The sequence below is a fragment of the Adiantum capillus-veneris genome, chromosome 21 (assembly GCF_014529385.1).
Source record: "Adiantum capillus-veneris isolate H3 chromosome 21, ASM1452938v2, whole genome shotgun sequence".
Lineage (NCBI taxonomy): Eukaryota > Viridiplantae > Streptophyta > Polypodiopsida > Polypodiales > Pteridaceae > Adiantum > Adiantum capillus-veneris.
In genome coordinates, this window is record NC_140951.1 from 109,411,017 (window position 1) to 109,434,492 (window position 23,476).

The 23,476-nt window shown below is 43.9% G+C and overlaps 2 protein-coding genes across 4 annotated transcripts; one reads left to right on the top strand and one right to left on the bottom strand.

The window, feature by feature from the left end:
• The first annotated feature begins 5,221 nt into the window (after positions 1-5,221).
• LOC147431524 (protein IQ-DOMAIN 3-like) lies at positions 5,222-9,622 on the top strand. 3 transcript variants are annotated; one of them, XM_086494089.1, is made up of 6 exons: positions 5,222-5,521; positions 6,973-7,178; positions 7,257-7,610; positions 7,861-8,088; positions 8,168-8,299; positions 8,400-9,622. In XM_086494089.1, the coding sequence occupies exons 2-6, from the start codon at positions 7,041-7,043 to the stop codon at positions 9,141-9,143; spliced, it is 1,596 nt and encodes a 531-aa protein (XP_086350215.1). In that variant the 5' UTR covers positions 5,222-5,521; positions 6,973-7,040; the 3' UTR covers positions 9,144-9,622. The 3 variants fall into 3 exon arrangements, with proteins under 3 accessions (XP_086350215.1, XP_086350216.1, XP_086350217.1); XM_086494090.1 differs by lacking the exon at positions 5,222-5,521 and adding an exon at positions 5,534-5,741; XM_086494091.1 differs by lacking the exon at positions 5,222-5,521 and adding an exon at positions 5,764-6,088.
• A 9,563-nt stretch (positions 9,623-19,185) lies between these two features.
• Positions 19,186-20,853, bottom strand: LOC147431525 (chitinase 2-like). Its single transcript, XM_086494590.1, has 2 exons — positions 20,671-20,853; positions 19,186-20,235 (listed from the first exon to the last, which is right to left on the bottom strand). The coding sequence occupies exons 1-2, from the start codon at positions 20,780-20,782 to the stop codon at positions 19,325-19,327; spliced, it is 1,023 nt and encodes a 340-aa protein (XP_086350716.1). The 5' UTR covers positions 20,783-20,853; the 3' UTR covers positions 19,186-19,324.
• Positions 20,854-23,476: the final 2,623 nt, after the last annotated feature.

Here is a 23,476-nt window from a genome sequence, read left to right on the forward strand (position 1 = left end):
ACGAGAGAGTAGTTTGAGCATTATCATGTACTTTCAACGGACCTTGTGCAAAGGATATGCTAGGCTGTTTGTAACATTTTGTGATTAATTCAAATGAAGCTCATATATAAGGAAAGTCACATGTGGCTCTTTAATGAAAGGACCCATTCATGAGATGGGGTCCAATAGAGTGCTATATTACATGCTGGTATAAAATAATGATTGAACATGGCCTCTTTGGTTTCGATAAGATGATTTGTTGGAAGTTGATTTGTAGGTACGCAGGTTCAATCATGGGTGAGTTGGCACAAGATTATCTCTAACCCTTCTAATGGCTTGTTTTGCATTGGGAGCTATGAAAACCCGTCAGGAGGAGCTCTCTGCAAGACTGCAAGTAGAGCTACCTATCTCATCAGAAAGGTTATCATCACTTGCACATTTTTTGCACTTCTTATCATCCAAAATCAGTTTAGAGATGGTGAAGTGTTGCCTTGCACAATTTCACCGTCTCTATACTATCTCCTCTACCCTAAACAAAGGCACAAAAGGCACAAAAATACGGTACACCTTTCTCCCTTCTCTCTCCTCCCGTGCATGTTTTAGCTTGCAAGAAAGTGCTTTGGAGTCTATCAAGAAAGGAGCTTTTTGATGCCATGCCTAAAATGAATAAAGATAAGCAAGCATGCCAAGAAGAAGGAATGTGTGATAGGCTAACAACAAGGGAATGTATGATGACTTTACGTTAAAGTAGAAAACCGTTGGGAAGATGATTGATTCCTTCACCCCCTAACAATACAACTGGAGTGCATTCGACTCTTCACCCAATGCATTTTGGCATGAACTGCTTTGAGATCCATAAACTACTTTGAACTTGTGAACCATTTTATGGGCTTTTAATTTTTTTTACGACAACCTAATTTCTAACGGAGATGTATCGTATTTGCTAAAAAATTCAACAACGATGCTTGATTTTTTTTAGTAATTATAACAATGATTTTTCTTTTTCAATTGAGAAATTGACACTGCAATCAAGGCCAATTTAGCAAAATTGAGGACACTTGCTCACCACATGTCAAAGGTGTTAACTAAAGAGGAACCTTGGCGATCAACATACAAAAAATTTAGGGAAAATTACCAGAATACCAATTTGTGGAAATTCCTAAAGTATCCTCAAATTTCAAAAATTCCCAAAATGCCCCCAATATTTTGTCATGAATTCTCAAAATAAAATGCCCTTCACATTTTTCAAAATTCCCAAAATACCCTTGGTTTTGAGATTAAATTTCTCCAAAGATTTTTTTTTTTTGTGGCTTTTCATAAGAAGACTGATTGTCTATCAATACGAGATGCTAAAACTAGAGTTTGAGTTGGTTATGTAGGCTTTGGAGATGAATTATTGCATTAGTTTCAGACATAATTGCCATTTTTTGTGAGGTAATTTGTGACAAATTACATGCTAAGCACTCAAAAACGAATCTCAATTGTCAAAAAGGAACAAAGATTAGAAAATCTTGAACAATCCAACCAAAATAGACACAAGGGTATTTTGGGAATTTCCACAGCTAAATCACACACATAACACTCTTTCTAAGTTGACATCAGTCCGGATAGCCACAATATTGTCTGAAGCCTCATGTTGAGGATCCAGATTCCAACTCAAGCACCTTACTAACTAAGCTTTATTGGGGTGATTGCTATCTTGTCTTCTCCACTACTTTTTGTCCAACCCTAACTTGATTTTTTATTTTTTGTCACAAAATTGATAATGTTAGGAGTGAGAATATGCAAACATTCTCTTTTTACTCGATTTATTAAATTTTTTTTGGGGGAAAATATTGTTCTATCAGAATCTTACTAAAGTTCAAATGTCCTCTTCATGTAAGGCTCTGTGTATACAAGACTAAAGAGGTTTTTGGGAGATGAGATGGTGCATAGAAACTGGAAATTCCTTGGTATCAGAGAAATAATAATTTGGTATGCAAAAAGCCTTCCATACCCTGGAAACTTGAACCTTTGAGCAAGCCACAATGGTAACACTTTGGACCTTAGTTTGTACGATGGTAGAGTTATATACTATAGCTAAAATTTAAATGTGAGGTAATATATGCCATGCTAGTACTTGCTTTTGTACCTCATTTCTTGTAAAGCTTACACATGCCTGTTGGTTAGTAAACCATTAAAACCCTTTGCTCAGTACTTGTTTGGTACATGAAAGCTTACAAATGCTTTGGTAAGAGTCAAAACCTTAGGAGGTGGGGTTGATTTTTGACAGGCATTTTAGATTTTGCTCTTTCTAGGGTTAAGGGGCCAATAAAAAACCGGCCCCTGTAATGGGACCCGGACTCCCCAAGTTTAAGAAAACTTTTCTCCAATAATGGGTCACAAGTTGGCTATTGCTAGGCTAGTTAGCACGTCTGTCTAGAGGGTTTGGGCCATTGGATCTGTGATTAAGCTTTGCTGGCCGCTTTGGCTCATTACTCCCCTTGGGAGTGGCTTCCCTCTCACACCCACTTTTGTTACAAAGGAAATGTTCGTCGACGCCATACTTTCTCTGCAGAGATCGCTTCATCACCATATTTTTTCTGGAGATAGCAATAGTGGTGCTCTTTCAAATGCGCCCCTCAGCAATGTATTTCGTGCAACACACAGATCAGGAGCCCCCTCGCGGCTTAGGTGGCCTAAAGTTGGCCCCCTTACCCTATGAGAAATGCTAAATGCAAGCTAGTGTCGCTCCCTTTTTTCACCTTGGGTAAAGTAAAACTATGATTTTACCCTTTAAAAATTTTCTATATTGCAGAAAATATATAATTTTTTTGGGAAAATTATTTAAATACTGCTCTAATTTGTGGAAATTCCCAAATTACCCCTCGATTTTTAAAATATCCCAAAGTACCCTTGTATCTATTTTGGTTGGCTTGTTCAAGATTTTCTGATCTTTATTCCTTTTCGACAATTGAGATCCGTTTTTGAGTGCTTAGCATGTAGTTTGTCACAAATTACCTCGCAAAAAAAAAGAAATTGTGTCTTTAAATAATGAAGCAATTCATCTCCAAAGCCTACATATCCAACTCGAATTCTAGTTTTAGCATCTTGTATTGGTAGACAATCGGTCTTCTTATGAAAAGCTACAAATTTTTTGAATCTTTGGAGATATTTAATTTCACAACCAAGGGTATTTTGGGAATGTTGGAAAATGTGAAGGGCATTTTGAGGATTTATGAAAAAATATTGGGGGTATTTTGGAGGGTATTTTGGTAATTTTCCCTAAAAACAGATGCCTAAGAAAGAAGGCATTTTAAAAAATACTATTGGTCTGTCAAGGAGTGTTGGCCTAGTGGTAAAGGTGAGGGGCTATAATCGCACCCACTATAGTTCAACCCCTGAGATAGGATCATAAAAAAATTGTCACAAAAGTAGTGCAAAAACAAAGAAAAACTCTTAGAATAAAAATGATAGAATTTTATCACATTTTCCTACAAGAGAGCTGTGGCTTTTCTTTGTTCATTTCTAAAATGTTGAAAAAAATGCTCTTGGAGAGGAGTGGTGCAAACTTGGGCGCCCACAAAAAAACACTCTATAGGCCTCTGAGTCAAAAGCAGCCTTTGGAGCCAGGCATTTGTTCGCCTCCGTTATGTGGAGAGATAAGTCATAGCTTCTTAAAGACTGTTTATTACTGGAAAGTGAGTTGGTGAAGTCTGTTGAATCTCTGGTGATCAAACTTGATATCTTTCAGGAGCATATTCACAAAGTTACAGATGTTTATGCCCAACTTTTTGCAAGTGTCTAGGCGGACCAAAATTAAGTTGTATCTATTTTTTGAGGCCGATGTTTATAAGGCGTGTTCGTGTTCGGAGTTTCTAATAAAAATGTATTAACACCCACTTATTTGATTGAGCTCCGACCCTATAAAGGGTTTAGAAATGCATGGTGTTTAGAAGGAAGTAAAGGGTTTATAAATGCATGGTGTTTAGAACAAAGCAAAGTACTCCATGAGGACTCTGCATATCTATACTATTAAAAAAAGGGGAGGGATCCCCCCCCCCCCCCCCCCCCCCCCCCCACACATGGCGACAGCTCCTTCAATTGACGCGTGTGCCTTGCAACCCCCCAGCAACACAATGGCACAACGCGATTGTGTGTGTGTGTGTGTGAGAGAGAGAGAGAGAGAGAGAGAGAGAGAGAGAGAGAGAGAGCAACTTCACGAAGTTACAGATACTTATGCCCAACTTTTTGCAAGTGTCTGGGCAAACCAAAATTAAGTTGTATCTATTTTTTGAGGTCAATGTTTATAAGGCGTGTTCGGACTTTTCTCATAAAAATGTATTAACGCCCACTTATTTGATCGAGCTCAGACGCTATAAAGGGTCTAGAAATGCATGGTCTTTAGAAGGAAGCAAAGGGTTTATAAATGCACGGTGTTTAGAACAAAGCAAAGTACTCCATGAGGACTCTGCATATCTATACTATTATAAAAAGGGGAGGGATTCCCCCTGCCCGGACACATGGCGACAGCTCCTTCAACTGATGTGTGTGCTCTGCAACCCTTCGGCCACACAATGACACAACGCGCGCGTGTGTGTGTGTGTGTGTGTGTGTGTGTGTGAGAGAGAGAGAGAGAGAGTGAGAGAGAGAGAGAGAGAGAGAGAGAGAGAGAGAGAGGCGGTCGAAGGCTACTGGTAGTACTAGTCCTTTATGAGATGTGGACAAGAGACAATGTCTATGCAAGGTTTCATGATGATTCATTAGGTGAACACGCTCTCCCTCCTAGAGCTTAGCCTAGAGTTGGTTGAGAATCTGTATTAGCTTGCTTCAAGCCAAGGTAAAAGGAAGAAAATGAAAAACAAGACGCAAAAAGAGTTCAAAAATCCTACAAAATTTAAAATTTCACCTAAAAACGTGAGAATTTCAAAAGCCCCCCCGCCCCCCGCCCCCCCCCTCGGATCGCTCCTCTTTTGAGGCCTTGTAACATTTTCTTTTTTTAATGCAATTTCTGTTTATCTTTTAAAAAAAGCCCTTTTTTTTTATCAAATTAGAAAAATGTTCTGTGGGGACAGAAAAACGATCCCTAGTTATATTTTATGACTAGCTAAAAGTGCAAACTCCCCGCTAGATTTTGAGCTTGCCTTGAGGAAAATTGTACAAATTTAGTGCTCTAAGCACCGAAAGACTTTTAAGTGTGCTCTTATTTTTCTTCAGTTAGAAAAAATGTATTTGGCAAGCCCTACACTTCTACGGTCTACCTAGAGGTCAAGCGGGAGGAGGAGGAGGTGGTAAGGAAATATATTCCTTGTACCATCTCTGCAGCAAAGTGTGAACAGTGAACACATATTCAAACACCAGGCCTCCTCATTGCGCCTCCAGCTTTCCTTTGTTTCCACCTGCTGCAATGTAGCAAGTAGCTCAGAAGAAGGAGAGAGACTCGAGGCTGGCCTCCACCACCACCACGACCATCATCATCCTAGCCCGTGACATTCGGCGCTCCAAGGCTCGATACTCGGGACCAGATGCTACACACATATCCGCACTTCTCTCTCTCTCGCAGGTATGCCGTCCCTCGTACTTGCACATCTCCCGTCTCACACAAATATCCTTCATACATTGTCTGAAGACTCCATTGCTGCTTGAAAGGCTTGTCCTTGGAGCGCCACACGCTCTTTTCTTCGCTCATGCAGACGCATTTTGTCCAGGCAGAGCTTTCAGAGCTGTGGCTATGGATTTCGAACACTAACAATCTTGGTTCATGGAAATAAATTTCTATTCATGTATAGGCTCTTTCTCCTCGTTTTTCTGTGTTCAGGGAAAATTTAAGACCGCGTTTCAAGTCCTTGAAGGTCGAATTTCTGCATGCAAATGCGTAAAGTAGACTTCTTGTTGGTCATTTTCGTCACCACCATCATCATCTGTCACACATATTTTCTGTCGATTGTATATTTGTCAAAGCTGGGAAAGCATGACCACGCTAAGGTGAACACCCATGTTCGGATCATCGTGGCCGGCGAGCAAGCCAGAAAAATGAAGGCCTGGTTTTCCCAGCCAACCGGCTAGCGAGTACTCTGGCGAGCTTTATACCAGGGAAAATAGCAATAGCTTTATGTGCTCAAACTAACAGGTGAGCTGAGGCCAGAAATATGAGTGACTGTCGTTATTTGCCCAAGCTTAGCAATGGAGCAGAGGTTGAGCCCAAGATGACCGGACTTTCTTGACCTGTCTTATGTGCTGAAGACATCTGCTTAAGTAACTCCTTTGTATGCTCAAGTTCTAGCTCTATTCTATGCAAACTGAAAAATGAAGTCCGTATTCATAATAGAAAGCTTCCATCAGCCTCAGCTAACTTTTGGATGAACCTCATGTTCCAACATTTAGGGAATATGCCGAATATGTTAAACTCAGAATGCATGACTTTGCCATTCTCTTCTTTTTTTGTCTCAAGTGTGATGTATGTCTCTTTAGCCTCCTTGAGTTTTTGACCACAAGGCTTTCTGATAGAGTGAAAGTCTGAGTGCATAGACTTGCCCTAGTCTCTATGACCTCCCTGTGTTCAATAGCTGGTTCCACTCTTAGAAAACTTGAGTGTCATGGTCTCTTCAACCTGTTCTTCTCTTTTGTATATTTATTTTACACTGAATTTTCTTAAGACCCCACCCTAGTGTTTTCTACAATTTTGTCTAACAATGAAGCCAAAACGATGCCACTTACAACATAGTAAGTACCTTGAACCAAAACTTGGCAACCTCGAGGATGCTCATCAGTATGTCTCTCATGTAGCATGGCAGTACCATGTATTCAGCACCAGTCTACTTGAGCATGAATAGCTTTAGTTTTAATGGCCAGTGTCACGTAACGTAGCTGGTGTGTTCTTTGCACCTCTCTTTCCTTGGCCATCTTTTGGTTTCTATATTACATCAGTAGAAAATAAGTCAGAATTATCTTTTGAGCTGTTTCTTTTGTCTGACGTTCCTTGCTTGGATTGTTGGTTTATTAATCTGTTTCTAGATCAAAGAACTGGAGATTAAAGAGAAGATACATGGTGGAGAACTGTTAGTTGTTGGGCTACACCTACGATGGGGAAGAAAGGATCTTGGTTTGCTGTTGTGAAGAATATTTTCAAGCCAAAGTCAAAGGACTCTGCTAAGGTTAAGGCCCTTGTTAATCAGTATCACGGTGAAAGAGCGACAGATCAGATAGTCACTAATAGCAAGGTAATCATTTCAAGTTACCGGAGTTTCTTTTTGTGTAGTGTTGTGACTCGTTTTTCTCAATAAATTCCCAATATGTAGATAAAGAATTACAAAGAGAAGGGAAGATGGAGCTTTGGAAAGTCGAAACACATAGAACATCCAGAGGCAGTGAATCCAAGCTATGTGGAAAGGAGGATATCCACAAAGGTCGAGGATGAGCAGGATAAGCATGCACTCGCTGTGGCTGTAGCAAGTGCAGCAGCAGCTGAGGCCGCTGTGGCAGCTGCATATGCTGCTGCTGAAGTTGTACGCCTTACTGGAGGAGCTCAGTCCCCCTCTTTTCTTAGCTTTAACAGGCACCTCATTGAAGGAGCTCATTGTTCACCATCAGTTAGTCTCAAGAAAGAAGATTGGGCAGCCATCAAAATCCAGACAGCTTTCAGAGGGTATCTAGTATGTATCTTGTTCGTGTACTTTTGCAAAGCCTCTTGTTTTTACTTTCTGTAATAGGAAGTGGTTTGTATTTCAAAATGGCAACGTCTACATTTTAAGCTGTTATACATGTGGCTGCCATCATTTGAAATCCAGTTTAAATTTGGCTTTACCCAAACCTTAGTAAAATGATCTGACAGCATATTTGGCATTGGTTTGGTTTTTAAGCATACTGACATCTTTAAATTTTGCTTGATTTTGGTGCTGTCAGGCTCGACGGGCACTTCGTGCTCTCAGAGGCCTCATTAGATTACAGGCATTGGTTCGGGGGCATGCTGTACGAAAGCAAGCAACACGAACTTTTCGATGTATGCAAGCTCTTGTGAGGATTCAAGCTCGTCTTCAGACAATGCCTAAGAAAATGCCCAAAGAAGGACAAGAATTGCAGTGGCAGTTTCTGCATAAAAATCAGCAGGACTTGTCTGAACTGAAAGGAGAGGTATGATGTGCTTATAAAGTCTTGTGATGGCAAAGTGCTGCCATAAGAGGTCTAATTTTGTATGTAACCGTATATGCAGTTAAATGACTCAGAATTGGGAAGCTGGGATGCTAGTGTGCAATCTGTGGAAGAAAAAGTGCTGAAGACACTCCACAAGAAGGAGGCTGCCTTGAAACGGGAAAGGGCTTTGGCATATGCAATCTCCCATCAGGTGAGGTCTTCCTGCTATGTGTGGTTCACTGCATGTATTATTATTTTTATGCAGTTACTTAAGTCTGTTTGTGGACTTGCTGTTTCTTGGGTGTTTGTAGTCGTGGAGATGTTCGCCTCAGCAGCTTTCTGCTCTATGTACTGATAATGAGTCCGATAAGCATCACTGGGGATGGACTTGGCTTGAGCGTTGGATGGCTGCACGGTCTTGGGAACCTCCACATTTTGACAATAATACCTCAGATCTCACTGTCGATCCAACAAAAAAGAATCCACCAGCAGTGGACTCCGGCTTATCAAGGAAGAGTGTGACGGAAGCTCCTGTTGTAGCCAAAGGAGTCGGTGTAAACGCCCATGAACGAGTGGTACAAGAGTGCTTGCCTATGACAATGACACCGCAGAGGCAATCTTTTGTGCTGGGCAGTAATGCAGAACAAGGAAGCTTACTTTTTACAGGTGGAAGTGTGTCAAGTGCTTGCTCTCTTGGCCGTAAGTTTGGGAGTTTAAGGAGTGGCAGAGAAGAATCTTCCCTTGCGGATGACGATAGTATTATAAGCTCGCCTTGTATGCCAAACTACATGGCCAGTACACACTCTGCAAAAGCCAAGGTGAGGTCGAGATCCCTTAGCACCCCCAAGCAGAGGAGTGTTACACCGGAGAGGGAACATATTTTGGGATCATCAGTAAGAAAGAAGCTATCGTTTCCTGCAATAGTGGGGCCTGTTGGTAGCGCAATGAGTACTCCCCAACATCCCAGAGCTTTTGGGTTGACAGAAAGAAGTCCAAGCCTGAAATGTTTCCCTGTTACTGTTGAGGCAGATAGGTATGTAGCTTCATACGCATAGAAGAACAATTTAAAGTAGGATGTGTAGTTGTCACTCCTGGAAGTTCCAAGATCTCAAGCAGGTCGAACAGAAATTTGGACCTTGCAAACATTACAGATACTCCTCCCAATTGTTAGTGCCAGGTGCTTGTTGGGGATGTCAGATTTGCCTTGATACATTAACCCTCGCAAAAGATGGTAGCATATGCCTCAAGCCTTAGTTTTACTCAACTGTACCGTCACATACTGAAGCATCTTTTAAATATTCACGACTCCCCCTTTGGTGATGAGGGCTGCGTATTTGTTAGCAAGCTTTTGAGGTGCTTCAAAATACAATTCAAAAGGCAGTGCTCAATTGCCAAATCCTATCTTCATAGCAATGAGTTTCAAGAATAGCAGCAATTGTGAGATAGCGGTTACCATATCTTTGAGCACTCAATTGCATCAAGAAGCTTCCAATGCTTGAATTTTGATTGTGAGAAAATGATTTAGCTTTTGGCATTCAATTTGCAGATCAAATGGGCCAATGGCTTCGAGGAAAGCTTCTCTCTCTCTCTCTCTCTCTCTCTCTCTCTCTCTCTTTCAAGTGTGGTAGATTGGTTATGCCATTTCCCTCTTGAATAACATGTCTTGAGTTCAACTCTCCTCATCAGATAGATCTTTAAGGTCTCTTAGGATAGTTTCCAACGACATTAAAACAATCTCTCTCTCTCTCTCTCTCTCTCTCTCTCTCGGGATGGTTTCCTACGATGTTAAAACAATCTTCTTCTTCTTCTCCTCCTCCTCTCTCTCTCTCTCTCTCTCTTCTTCAGATGAGATGCTTAGAGAGTTGGATGTGGGTGAGTTGGGGCTTGTCAGATGCTCACATGGCAGAACAGACAGAGTATGAAAGATACCTCACAAAGATGATGATTACACATGGGTTAGTCATACTTAATGGCCTACAACGATTTCTTGGAGCAACCGGTTTCGCATGCTTTCCACACAGACACGGGGCCAGTACAATGAACTATGTTATGGCACAACCGAGTTTTATCCCTTGTATCCATGATTTCATAGTGGGAGCCAGACTAGTGGGCGTAGCAGTGGACCATGCACTTTTGACATTGTCTGTTTCATTTCAGTATAGTATAGCACAGACATTAGGAGGTAGGTCACATACCCGTTATACTTTTACATCAGAGATTGACTCGGTTTATACAAAGGAGATCTATGGCCGTCTATGCACAATTGGTCATGGTCTTTCAGTGGAGGAGTGCACCACTTTACTAACTGAGACATTGCATGGTGCAGTATCAGAGGCATACCCACACACTCAGCCGGGTCAGAGGCGATATTTTGGGAGCATGCACCGGAATAGTTGGTATGATGAGGAGTGCTAAGAGATGAGAGCCCAGCTTCAAAGGGATCTTCTTTTAGGAGTCATCACTTACAGACAATCTCGGATTGCTTCTTGGTGCTTTGTGTGACAGAAGAAACGAGCTTACTTGACCCGGATGGAGCGAGACTTCTACCAGTTGTTCTTGAGTAGAGACTCAGAAGAGGCATGACGATTCTTTCATGAGCACTTTCCTCCCCCATTGATTACTTCTCTTGATGTGTGGGGCTAGTGTAAGGTCTCTGACCCCAACCACCATGAAATGATCATAATAGAAAAAAGTTACTATTGTTAGCAGTTTTTCGAATTCTATCAGTGCCATGATGTTTAGAATGTTATAAAGCTTCGAAATGTGAATTAAAATAATTTTTGTGAAAATTTTCCAAATATAGTAAGTTTTTGGTCACCCGACCCGTTTAGTTTTGACCGTCTCGAAAATCTGCATCCGTATCCCGAATTTGAAAAAAATGAATTTTCGAACCCCGAGGGGTTGCTAAATATAGCAGGTACTCGGGCCAGTATGCATTAGTTAGAGTTCAATTTACGGCATCAAAATCCAACTCGTATGACCCGTTTTAGCCTAAAACCAATTTTTCATAAAATTGTCCGGGGAGGCACCGGGGGTCCGAGGCTGTGTGGGAACAGGTTCCAGGCCACTCCAGACCAGCTTTAGAAGCTAAGGGGCGCCCTCTTGCCTTGTGGGAGTCTTGGGAGAGTTTCTAAGCTTGCTACTAGGTGTGAGAGTCAGTTAACCAAGCAAACTGGACACTTGGTGGGTAGGCAACTGAACTTGCCATGCTTAACTAGAGAGGCTCCCAGATGCAAATAGCAACCCAGATCGATTTTCAGCTTGAGGAGGCCTATTTAAAGGTGTGCTCACACACACACACACACACACACATATGCTCACACACACACCCAGTACACACACACACACACACCTACACACACCTTGGGGAGGTGCTGTCGGTACACACACAGTTTTTGAAGAAGAAGCAAGGAGGGAGGTACTGTCGAAATTCTCATCTTGAGGATTCATTGGATCATAAAAATCAGAGGATTCTCAGCCCCTAATCACGGAACGAGCAATACAAATGGAAAAGGAAAAGCTCCCATGGTCGAACAAGCACCGGCCATCTCACGAGCCAATGACGAAGAAATGGAAGAGGTAGATCACAGTTTTATTCAAGTTGTTTAATTTAGCATTGCATACGTTTAGCTAGGAATGAACATATTCCCAAACATGTTGGAGAAATCCGACGGAAACTTCGGCAATTGAATTCATTTGTATATTAAAGTCTAAAGTAGGAAAGAAATGATTGACGGATATACTGTTTGCAATAGGAAAGAATGTATGCTAGGGAAAATTTAGCTCGGTATGTTCATTCTATTTCCAATGTTGAATTAGTCATGAACCCCCTCCTGATCACAGAGGGCAGAGTTCCTGGTTAAGGACTCTTGAATCTATGACTGTTGGTTAAGCGGTGGATACCCACGACTGCTGGTTAAGCGGTGGGAATGTCCATGTCGTGCTTTTTATGCGGTGGACATACGTAGTTGTATGGGCAGCTAGGCGACAACGGGAGGAGTAAACTCTCGCTGGAAGGGGGATGTTGTACCTCCAGAACATTGGAATTTTAATGAATAAGTTTGAGTAGAATTTTTACTAGAATACTATCTTGGTGTTGTTTGCAATACTGGTTGAAGGGCTGTGTTAACGAACAATGTGATTCGGAATTAATCAAGAAATGTTTATGTTGAACAACCATTGTGGTAGTAATTAGGTCACACAAGGAAGTGTGAGTGTGGGGGTGGAAAGTGGGGGCTTGGCTCAGATTGCCAATGCTTATGAGATGGGTAGTTCCGATTGGTCGGGAACTCTCTGTTTCCATTGTGCTTACTTCGATATTAGTAATACTCATTGTCCCTAGAGCGGTGAAATCTCGAGTGTACGTGCCTCTGAAACATGGGGAAAAAGGTGCTCGGGGTTTCTCTCTTCTTGGAAGGTGGGTCTTAGGATCGTTAGATAGTTCAAGTATGCTTCCCCTGCGAGGTGGAGCTAGATCTCCCTGCTAGTAGGTTCGAACTCAACTCACTTTGTGATGAGAGATCGTCCGCTAGTCGAACCCTGAACCATTTTGTTTGCTTCCGCAATAGATCTAGTGGCCACCGGGTTCACCATCAGATCCGCCATTGGAAACGGCGGGGTGTGAGGTTAGTATGCCTCATCGTTATATACAGTTCGTGGACAGGACTTCCTTCTAGATCCTACAGAGCCATGTCCACCTACCAACACCTTCTTTACCATTGAGATGGTAAAGAGAGCCATTGATAGGATGAGGACCAGCAGAGCATATGATTATGATGGTCTAGTAGCAGAGCACTTTACACATGCTAGAGATATGTGTTGGGGTTAAGGCCTATGTGCCTTGACCGGTCGCCCAGGTCATGGGCGCCCGCCCACTGTTACCCTATACTTATAGTGAGTATACTGTATAGAGGGAGCTGCCACTCTTTGAGTCTCCCCACCCACATCGTGTGTGTGTCTCCTTCTCTCTCTCTCACTCTCTGTCTGTGGTGCTCCCCGATCCCCTTCAATTGGTATCAGAGCTATGGTGACAGCGGAGAGCACGACGGCTTTGAGAGCTTCGAGGCGATAGCTCGCTCGCTCTCGACGGTAGAGAGATTAAGAAAGCTTGGAAGCTTTGTGAGAATGCAAAGGGAGCTTGTGAGCTCAATTGAGAGTGATGTATGCTCTTGTGGAAGCTCAGAAAAGAGTGTGGAAGATTGTGTGTAAGGTGCTGCCCTAAAATTGTGTGCGCAGCAGCACAATTTTCAGATTCGTTTTTCTCCTTGTAGAATGCAGATCTAAGAATTCTGTCAGTCAAGCCCATCGGTTTCGACGTGGTCTACAACTTTGCAGAAGAAACTTTTTGAAAATTCCTCATCGATTTGTTGATATTCAGCTCAGACTGACTGTATACAGAAATTCCAGATTTTCTGTTGTCGCATTGTGTGCAAGTTTGATGCACTTTTGGAAGCACGGGAGATGCTTGAAGTTGAGTGCATAAATTCTGAGCTGAAGATGCAATTGCAGCTTGTGTTAAGCTTGTGGTTTGAGGGTTTTTTGGTAGACTTGGGCAACGAAGTACGGCGGCGTTTACACACCACCGAAGCGGTCTCTTGAGAGACGCAGTTTTTTGGAGCACACAGGTGGAGCTTCTTTCACTGGTTTTCACAGTATACTTTGGCAGTGATTTTGTGCTTGGATTCATGGTCTTTGCGGATGGTTTGCATATGGTTATGGCGCATGGTTGATGCCCATTATACATGCATTTTGACGAGCACTTTCAAGTGCTGGTGAGCTCTCTTGAGAGCATTGTTTTCGCATTGAATAAGTTTCCGGATTGCAAATCTTTTGGCGCTTGCTTATGCGCGGTCACTCCGTTGATGTACGTTGAGTGCGGATTGCCATTGTATGTGAAAATGTGGAGCCATTTTGGCATTTCTACTCATTGGCATTGAGTAGTGTTATGGTTTATGGTAGAGATTGTACTTCAGTTTTTTGCTCAGTTTTCATGGGAAATTCTGTCGGATTTTTCCCAGATTCTCGCCATAGTTTGTGATCGAGTGTTTACTCTCACTTTGACAGGTTTTGTCAGTTTGGACACAGTTTTGTGTTTTTGTATCCACTCTCGCAAGAGTGAGGAGTTGTGTATCTTTCTTTGCTTGAGACAGTGGTTTGCTCTCGGGTGGGAGAGTCTTGTGATCTCGAGCATTGTTTGCCATAGTTTTGCAGAGCTTATGCATGTATGTTGAGTGTAGTTTGATGCGCATTGGTTGCTCATTGTTTTGAGCGTACAGTCAGTTTTTGTGGCCGTTTTACTGACGAAACTCTGGCGAAATTTTCCCAGGAGTTTTATGCGCATCATTTATGCGATCTAGGTAGAGATTGCGGGTTACACTCAGCATTTGCGTACGGTGTTCTCTGCAGGTGGGAGATTTGTGCGTGTGTATGCATCGATACCGCACAGTGTGGGCTTGGTGATTAGCTCACAGATTGCAGTGTGATACTAGAGCAGGTGAGGCTTGTATTGACATTGCGGGAGCTCTATTTTGGAGTGTGTCTCACAGGTTTTACATTGTGTTTCTGGCCATATTTGTAGACAGTTTCCAGGTGTTGTTGGTGAGGTGGTTTTGCTTTCTAGTTTGCTACATTGTGCTCATGGCAGAGACAGGTGATCGATCAGATTGTGACCTCTCACAGATGCGCGTGTTTGATGGGTCAGACTTTGCGGCATGGAGAGAGTGTATGCTTGACGCATTGACACAGCGAGGGTTGCATCGACCATTGAGTGGTGATGTAGGTAGACCTTCAAACATGTCTGACGATCAGTGGCAGGAGCTAGAGGAGATGGCACTATCTACGCTCTCTTTGCACCTTGTGGAATCTGTATATGCTCTTGTTATGTATGAGACTACTTCGAGAGCACTTTGGCACAGATTACATGATATGTATGATAGATCTGAGTCATCAAGGACTCATGTGAGACATGTACATTCACGAGTACGCCGACAGGTGATATGTTGGTATTGTGGTCATTCTGGACACGTTAGACGGCGTTGTTTTCGTCGTATGCGACATCGTAGGAGACATGGCAGTCTCAGAGATGTATGTAGTGATGCCATGGACTCAGTTGCTTTGACAGTTGAAGCACATGTAGTGTCGGAGTATACTAGTGACGGGGATGTCACTTTTACCTCGAGCTATGCACGAGATGCTATACATGTGGATAGTGCACTCCCTTCGTAGTGGTTGCTAGACGCAGATGCTATGTTTCATGTCACGCCGCATCGTGCATGGTTTTGTAGCTATTCTAGCGGGATGCTTGGCAGTGTACGTTTGACCGATGGATCGGTGCATGCGATAGCAGGTGCAGGCGATGTGAGACTATCATTACCGAGTGGTGCATCTTACTTGTTACGACATGTGCGCTATGTACCAGATTTGACAGTGAGTTTGATCTCGATTGATCAGCTTAGAGATTGTGGATGTCAGATTTCGCTACGAGAGCGAGATTTTGTGATGCATTTGGGTTCGCTAGTGATTGCGAGAGGTGCCAGGAGTGGTACACGTTACCCATTGCATGTGGATCACGGGAGAGACGGTGTTGTCTCTGTGATCATGCAACCAGGTAGAGAGCGAGAGAGCAGGCGAGTCTCTTTTGCTTGTGGGTTGCAGGATGCTTTGCATGGAGTGCAGAGCAGTGACCTTGTTGTGCAGGTTGCGTCTAAGGATGCACAGGTAGAGCGGGATAGCTCTAGTGAGTCACAGCAGGATGAGTCATCAGATGTGATGACAGAGATGACTCACATGGATGCTAAGATGTCGGCTATTGTGGAGTCATTTCTTGATATGCTTATGCCAGAGCTTGATGCAAATTCGGGACAGATGGATACTCTTGGTACACATGTGATATGTGGTGGGCACGAGGAGTCACTCCAGAGCTCGGAGTCAGAGTGCCATGGTCTCTATGATAGGGGACAGGATTGCCATGAGTTGAGTTCTGAGTTGGAGGTGGCAGAGGTTGCCAGGGTTGCATCAACATTCGGTGTCCTCATGTACGAGATGCTGATCTCGAGGTCCGACATAGCAACTGCAGTGGGAGCATTTGCAGCAGGGTTGATTAGTTGTTCGATGACTGATCTTGGCATAGAGCATAGGGGAGGTTTGCAGGTATTGGACCGATACTTGCAGGAGTGCATGAGCTCTTGTGGACTATTTGCAGAGCTTGGAGCTAGCTCTGTGTGGCTTCCGCAGCAGGATGTTTGTCTATCAGTAGAGCCGGATGCACTAGCTCATCGAGAGTCAATGGACATAGGTTGAGAGAATCTCTCACCTTCTATTAGTTGTACACTAGTAGATCTTGCTTAAAGGCACATTGGCCTTTAAGTGGGAGGTTGTTGGGGTTAAGGCCTATGTGCCTTGACCGGTCGCCCAGGTCATGGGCGCCCGCCCACTGTTACCCTATACTTATAGTGAGTATACTGTATAGGGGGAGCTGCCACTCTTTGAGTCTCCCCACCCACATCGTGTGTGTGTCTCCTTCTCTCTCTCTCACTCTCCGTCTGTGGTGCTCCCCGATTCCCTTCAATATGCTGGTAGAGGTTCTTGCAGTATTGTTCAATCGTGCCATGTGTGAGGGGTTACCTGAGACTTGAAGGTTGTCTACTATTGTGCCTATCTTCAAAGCAGGTGATCCTAGAGAGCCTGGCAATTACCGCACTATTATGGTTGGGCACACATTGACATAGTTGTATGCATCCATTCTTGAGCAGCAGAGAGGGTGAAAGTGTACGAGCAAAGGGCCAGGCCGGTTTTAGAAGGGGTTTCTCCACTCCTGATCATATTCTGACACTCGGAGCTATCATTGAGGAATGCAGGTCACATGGGAGACGGATTTATTGTAGCTTTGTGGATTTCCGCAAAGCATTTGACATGGTACTGAGAGCTCAATTGATGCGCAGACTGAAGGAGATGGGGGTGTCCATAGTGTTAATTTGGGGGATTATAGCTCTATATAGATCAGTGATGGGACATGTACGCACTCCGGAGGAGATACCTGATTTAGTTCACTCCACCATTGGGGTGAAACAGGGTTTCCCATTGTCTCCTACTCTATTTGGTATGTATGTTGATGAGGTGTCTGATTACATTGACAGAGAGGTGATAGAGGTGCCCAACTGGCAAAGACATAGATCCCATTGTTGTTATATGTTGATGATATTGTGTTGATCTCTGACTCACCAGAGGGTATGCAGTGACAGTTGGATGCATTACACAGTTTGCCAGAGGATAGTGGATTGTCTGTAAACCTTGGTAAAACCAAGGTTATGGTATTTAACACCACACCACAATGGATCAGGAGATCATCATTGACTTTCACATATGGTCAGGAGATTGTAGAGTATACAGATGGATACACTTACCTTGGGGTTGTCTTCACTAGGCTGAGGTTTTCTTTGGGGAGAGTAGCAGAGACTAGACTGACCAGAGCTTTTGTGGCCTTGGGAGGTTTGGAGAGAATGTGTTCGCAGGTTCCGTTCCAAGAACCTTGGACAAAGTTACGGCTCTTTGACACTTTAGTAACCTCAGCTATGTTGTATGGGGTGTAGATATGGGGACCTTCTGTAGGCCAGGATGGTTGGAGACGTATGGAGAGGCCCTTGGTATCTATGATCTCTCGACTGATCAGAGCCAAGGCCTCCATACCCCACGCTATCATTCGAGCAGAGCTAGCTGCCCCTCATATGGAGATTGAGGCGCTTACCAGATCAGTCTCCTTTGTGCACAGCTTGTGGGATACTACTAGAGACAGATATTCTAGACTTGCCCTTGAGTCTTCCAGACAGTTAGCTCTTCAGGGGGACACTTCATGCTGGCGTGCACAGATGACATCATGGTTTTAGACGCATGGCTTCACCATGGATAGGCTGCCCCCTTTCCAGTACTCTCTTCAAGCACCCTCGATATTTCTTACACGGGTGGAGATTACTAGACTCATTCGTCAAGACCTAATCCAGCTGGATACCAGGAGGACATGGATAGAGCCGCCATACGAAGATGGCTTTCTATAGAAAGCATCTTCTCCGCCTCATAGGATGGGTTTGTGATTTGACCCAGCGACATGCACACATATGTCTCATGGTTTGCGGTGTGCCATTGGTTAGATACGCACATCCTCACATCAACTGGAGATTGAGATTGGTAGATTCAGAGGAATACCAGTAGGTAGCAGGATATGCCGCTTATGCCAGCTAGAGGTAGAGACAGAGATACATTACATATATCATTGCACAATGTACTATGAGATATGAGGCCGTTTCCATTGCTTATTTAGAGAGGGTTTCGGTCTTTCTCTAGGGTCGTGAGTTATGAGGATCGGAGATGTCTTGGGCTATATCTACTTGAGTTACACAGATATAGAGACACTTTACTCGGGAGAGATAGAAAGAGACAATCCCAGAGACAAATTATAGATTTCTTTTCACTAGATATGGGACAGTCAGAGGAGGTGCCATCACTGCAGAGCTTGGCCCACACTCATTCGACCACTACCGGCACTCTCATCGACCGAGCACTAGAGCTACGAAGATCCAGACGGCCATGGTTGCGGAGAGGAGCTACACAACATCGACGGAGACTACGGCAGAGGAGAGGATTCGAGCCATACTCTCTCGACATCCAGAGTGCAAATGAGGATGGATTCTAGTAGTAGTATCTTTGTTCTAGTTCTTTTGTACCCAGACATGGTATTAGATTCACCATTTTGTAACAGATTGGTCTCATAGATCATTTTGGCCTTTTGAAGATGTTAATATAACATTTCATTTCATTTCTCTCTGTGTGTGTGTGTGTGTGTGTGTGTGTGTGTGTGTGTGTGTGGACTATGTCATGTCACATAGGGGTGTGCATTTTTGAGAGGCTACACATGCCCATGACTTTGCTTGCTGTCATAAGGCTGGAATGATGGAATCTGCTTGAGAAATTACGACTCTTCTATACACCTTTCCTTGTCAGGAGGGAAAGCATTCAAGTGTCTTTTACATTAGCCGTGCATATATGTGAAACAATGATCTTTTTTCATCGAACAGATCAGTGTCAAGAAGCTTTTTTATGCGGCCCCAAACGAGGGAATTTAACATACATAGAAAATTGGGTTTAGAATTGGACAATGGAAGCACATTTTATTGTTCTCACATCCAAAGTGAGAAGCTTAAAAAAAATATAGAGGAAGGATGGAATTTCATGTACATGGAATTTCTTATTTAACTACCAGAGCTTGTGCTTGCTGCTCAAAATGGAATCCTTTTGAAGAGGTGAATGAATCATCAGCACTAAATATGTACATTCCAGGAAGCTTGTTGCTAGACTTGAGCTTCTTGGCAGCAGCAAGAGCGGTCGACGGTTTGACACCCACATTAGTTTCTGTGGAAAAGCTAGCCATGATGGTGCCTCCTTTATATATTGACTGGACTTGGTTGTAAAGATCCACATAATCACTAGAGCTTATGTCAGGATCGGTTGTAAAGAATTGGTAGTTGACATAGTCTATTACGTCGCTGTAATCTGCCCACAATGCACTATAAAAGTCATCTATATCACCCCAAGGAGCTATTGAAGCTACAGAAATGACCCCATGGCTCTTGAGTTTTGTAATCAATTGGCCTATGCAAGAGGCGAACTCATGGTGGTTAGAGTTATCAAAGTGCTCGTAATCAATGTCGATGCCATCCACATGGTATTCTTTAATTAGTTTTGTCAGGGTGGAAACAGCATTAGAAACCCATGAGGACACAGAGGTGGGGTTGAATTGAGCATGGTTACTAAAGGCAGTATCCCCACCTAGGCTCAGCATCACCTTGACATTAGAGTGCTGGGCCTTGATTGCTTGCACTCTGGAGGGGGTAAGGTTCGGGTCCCAGAAAATATTAAAGTGGCCGTTGGTGGGTTTGGATCCATCGGGCTTGTAATCGATGGCAAAAGCCAGTATAAAGTGGAAATCCACATTTGGGTTGATGGGCACATCAGAGAAGGAGACTCCATTGAAGATTGCTCCTATGTATTCTCTAAAAATGTTGCCATTTCCCTCAACCCTCGAGCTCTTTCTTTCTGAATTCTTTGTTTGATTGCAAATAGAGCAATTTTTGGACTGCAAATTTGCAAATGTTTCACCTGCCAGGGAAGAAAGTGGATAATCTGTTCAGAAAATCATACATCGTCCACACATACTTTCTTGTATATCTTCAAGTCTTGAGCATATGACTAGAAGGCAACTTTTCTCAAGCCTTTCTTATAAGTTTTGGACAAATTCTCACAATAATTCCCACATTGTGACTTACCTCAACATCATGAGCTTTTGTGAGGGAGGCACTGCATACCTATCTAGGTACGAATGGGGACAGGGGACCATGTCCCCAATCGTACCTAGCTAGGTATGGGGTGCCTCTCGGGCAGAAGCTCATGATGTTATGCATTGTATGAAAAGCACTGAAAAAGACTCTGTTTTGCTACACGAGAAAATTTATAAATCTTCTTGTGTTTAACATGATTAGAAGAGGGTTTGTAACATGGAGGTATTGATGGATATAATTTGAGAATGCAGGTTACCTTGAGCACTAATGTCGAAGCAGAAGAAGAGCAGACAAAGTAGGTTGAGAACCCACATTTTGTGGATCCGCAGGTCGACCAAGGGGGCTTGATGAACGCGTAGGCAATTCATGAAATATATATGGTTGTCCTGTTTGCCGGATTGGCGATGTTTACCATGATCAGCCTAGGCATTGTCACTGGATAAACCCCATCAATCAATCAACTCAAGGGGCACGTAAGTTCACACACACTGAGAGAGAATAGTATGTGTGTGTGTGTAGAGATTCAGTGGAACTTTCTCTCATGAGTGGGTGATTGAGGGAGATCACACTATATCACAGGGGCGGGGGGACGGGTCACACTATATCACAGGGGGTCAGGTCACGGGAGATTTTACTATGGTTGAAGGGGGACGCCTGGCTTTGATTTCCATCGTTCGATCACCACGGTGAACTAGGAGTGAATTAGGGCCCCGGTTGAGGAGAGACGTGCGGCTTTGGTCTCTACCGTTCAATTGCCACAATGAACTAGGGGCAAACACGACGCCCCTAGTTTACCCAGCCTCAGTTTATCACCGGGCCTTGCGAGGTGTGGGTCAAACCCGAGACCTTTGGATTGCCACACGAAAGTCATATCGTCACGTTAGCACACACCGTTGCCATGTTGGCACGACAAACATGACAAACGATCACACCCTAATTTACCCTCCCCTAGTTTACTCCTAGTTCAACCACCCTTAGTTCACCCCTAGTTCATCGGGTGATTAGACGACTAAGATCAAGGCCACTCTGTAGAAGGCGGTAACACCCCTTAGCAGGCGGTTGCCGGGTACCAGAGGCTTCTAGAAGTAGTTATCCAAAGAGTTTCCATGATAACTGACACAGTACATAGTCAATCAGACACCATTCTAAAGACTATAAATAGGACCCACTATTTCATTTTGAGGGATCTCCTGATATCCCGATATTCTGTATCCGAAATCCTATAGTCTGATCCAACCTCAAGCCTCATACTAGTATCTTGAGCCATTGGCTGATGTAACTTGTAATCTCATTAAGCTGAAAGCTCTTTCAGTGCTACTTCCAGTTGTACTCTGTTCGGCTTTTGAGTAATACAATTCCGATTCCATTGATCTTTTCTAGTGTCATTTCATTTCCAGTTCCAGTCCGTCTTTCAAGCCAGCATCCCCTCCGCAGTCGGCTCCCCCACAGCAGTCCCCACAATCACCAGAGCAGGCACTGACACCTCCTGTTCCTACACCCTCTCTAGCGGACATACACACTTTGGCGGTGAAGTTGTTTCATGGGGCAGAGCGCTTTTGCAATCTTTTAGACTACCTAGAGTCCATGTCAGCCGATGACGCCTTGGCGGCTATCGTGTCCATGTTTGACACGATGCACGACCCCTGTGCCTTCCAAGAGTGGGCATTCATGCACCGTGTTGGGCGTGCAGACTTGTCGCGGCATAAGGTGGAGGCCCTTTCTTCGATACACTCACTCACTTTGCAGTAGTTTCGTCCCCAGCCAGGAGACTTAGTGGCACGAGCACCCTTTCACATAAGAGGACTATCTGCACACTAGCATGAGAGAGCATGCCCTTCTATGGTATGTGATGTACTACGGTGCCTTGCCTCACCACTTGGAGGTGCCTACTACTTTGCCTTCCAGCTTTGCATAGAGTTGTCCTTGGACTCGACGTGGACTACTCTGACAGAGGTCCAAGAGGGGGTCACGATTTTGGTAGGCTAGGCCAACAGCATATGCTCCCGAGGATGAGCGAGCTCACAGGCCATCAAGCTTGCCGACGTCGAGTAGAGGTGATGGTTCCTTGGAGCTTAGTCCAGGAGCTTGACACACAGCTTGGATGGGAGGTTTGTTCCATGGGCGACGCTCAGCCACCTCGTCGAGCGGTTTGCACAGCCAGGAGGCCCTTCTGAGGTACATTCAAGCATCTTTACTGATGATTATTTAGTTGATAGAGCGGTAGGTAATTCTTTTTTTAATGATTTACTTTTCTAGGTGTCGTTACATACTACACCGCTTGCTAGCCCACACGGATATGACCATATTGTAGCCACTACTTCTGCCACGGTATATATAACCTTCCCACAGTTTGCTTCGCTTTATTTATGAATGCCATTCATTATGCATATCATTGTTTACTTTTTGGTTTTCCGCAATTAGGCCACTTTCTCTACACCATTGACGGTGGAGTCACCTCCATCGACCAGACCTTCGATGTCGTTAGTGCCCACTACTGCTAGCACAACTTCGATGTCGTTAGTGCCCACTACTACTAGCACAGCTTCACAGGTAATTTCACTCACCTATGGTTTTGGAAAGTTAATTCTTTACTTTTGTGTTGTATTTGATGTAGGTTGACACCTCTTTGGAGCTCCGCAGTCGTGTAGAGGAGCTCACATGAGAGCTGACCACAGTGCAGCAGATGGTTGGAGAGCTAGAACAAGCGCTTAGAGACACTTGAGCGGCCTTGGGGGATTCCACCATTGAGTGTCACATTGCTTACTTCCAAGTAGAGCACTTCACACGTTGGCACACTTCCCTTAGCCACGCCCCCAGCACACACAAAGTTCAACCCTCGATACCACTCTACCCTTACATGCCTGACGTGGGTTTGGGCAGGTGAGAGCTTGTGATGGGCATACAGGCCACAATGGGAGACCACACGAAGTGCTAGATTTGTCTTTACTTGTTTGAAAATGAAGGCTTCCACACTTTGAGTTGTGACCACTGCTTCCACCTCTACTGCCTCATCCACAACATTGCATGCGTTCAGATTGTCCGATGTGCCATCGACAAATCCC

Bases quoted from the DNA above. Each gene is read 5' to 3' on its own strand.
- LOC147431524 (XM_086494089.1), top strand. From the start codon at position 7,041: ATGGGGAAGAAAGGATCTTGGTTTGCTGTTGTGAAGAATATTTTCAAG. The intron at 7,179-7,256 runs GTAATCATTTCA...CCCAATATGTAG, and splicing joins AGATAGTCACTAATAGCAAG to ATAAAGAATTACAAAGAGAA. The intron at 8,300-8,399 runs GTGAGGTCTTCC...GGGTGTTTGTAG, and splicing joins CATATGCAATCTCCCATCAG to TCGTGGAGATGTTCGCCTCA.
- LOC147431525 (XM_086494590.1), bottom strand. From the start codon at position 20,782: ATGAATTGCCTACGCGTTCATCAAGCCCCCTTGGTCGACCTGCGGATC. The intron at 20,236-20,670 runs GTAACCTGCATT...CTTCCCTGGCAG, and splicing joins CTTCGACATTAGTGCTCAAG to GTGAAACATTTGCAAATTTG.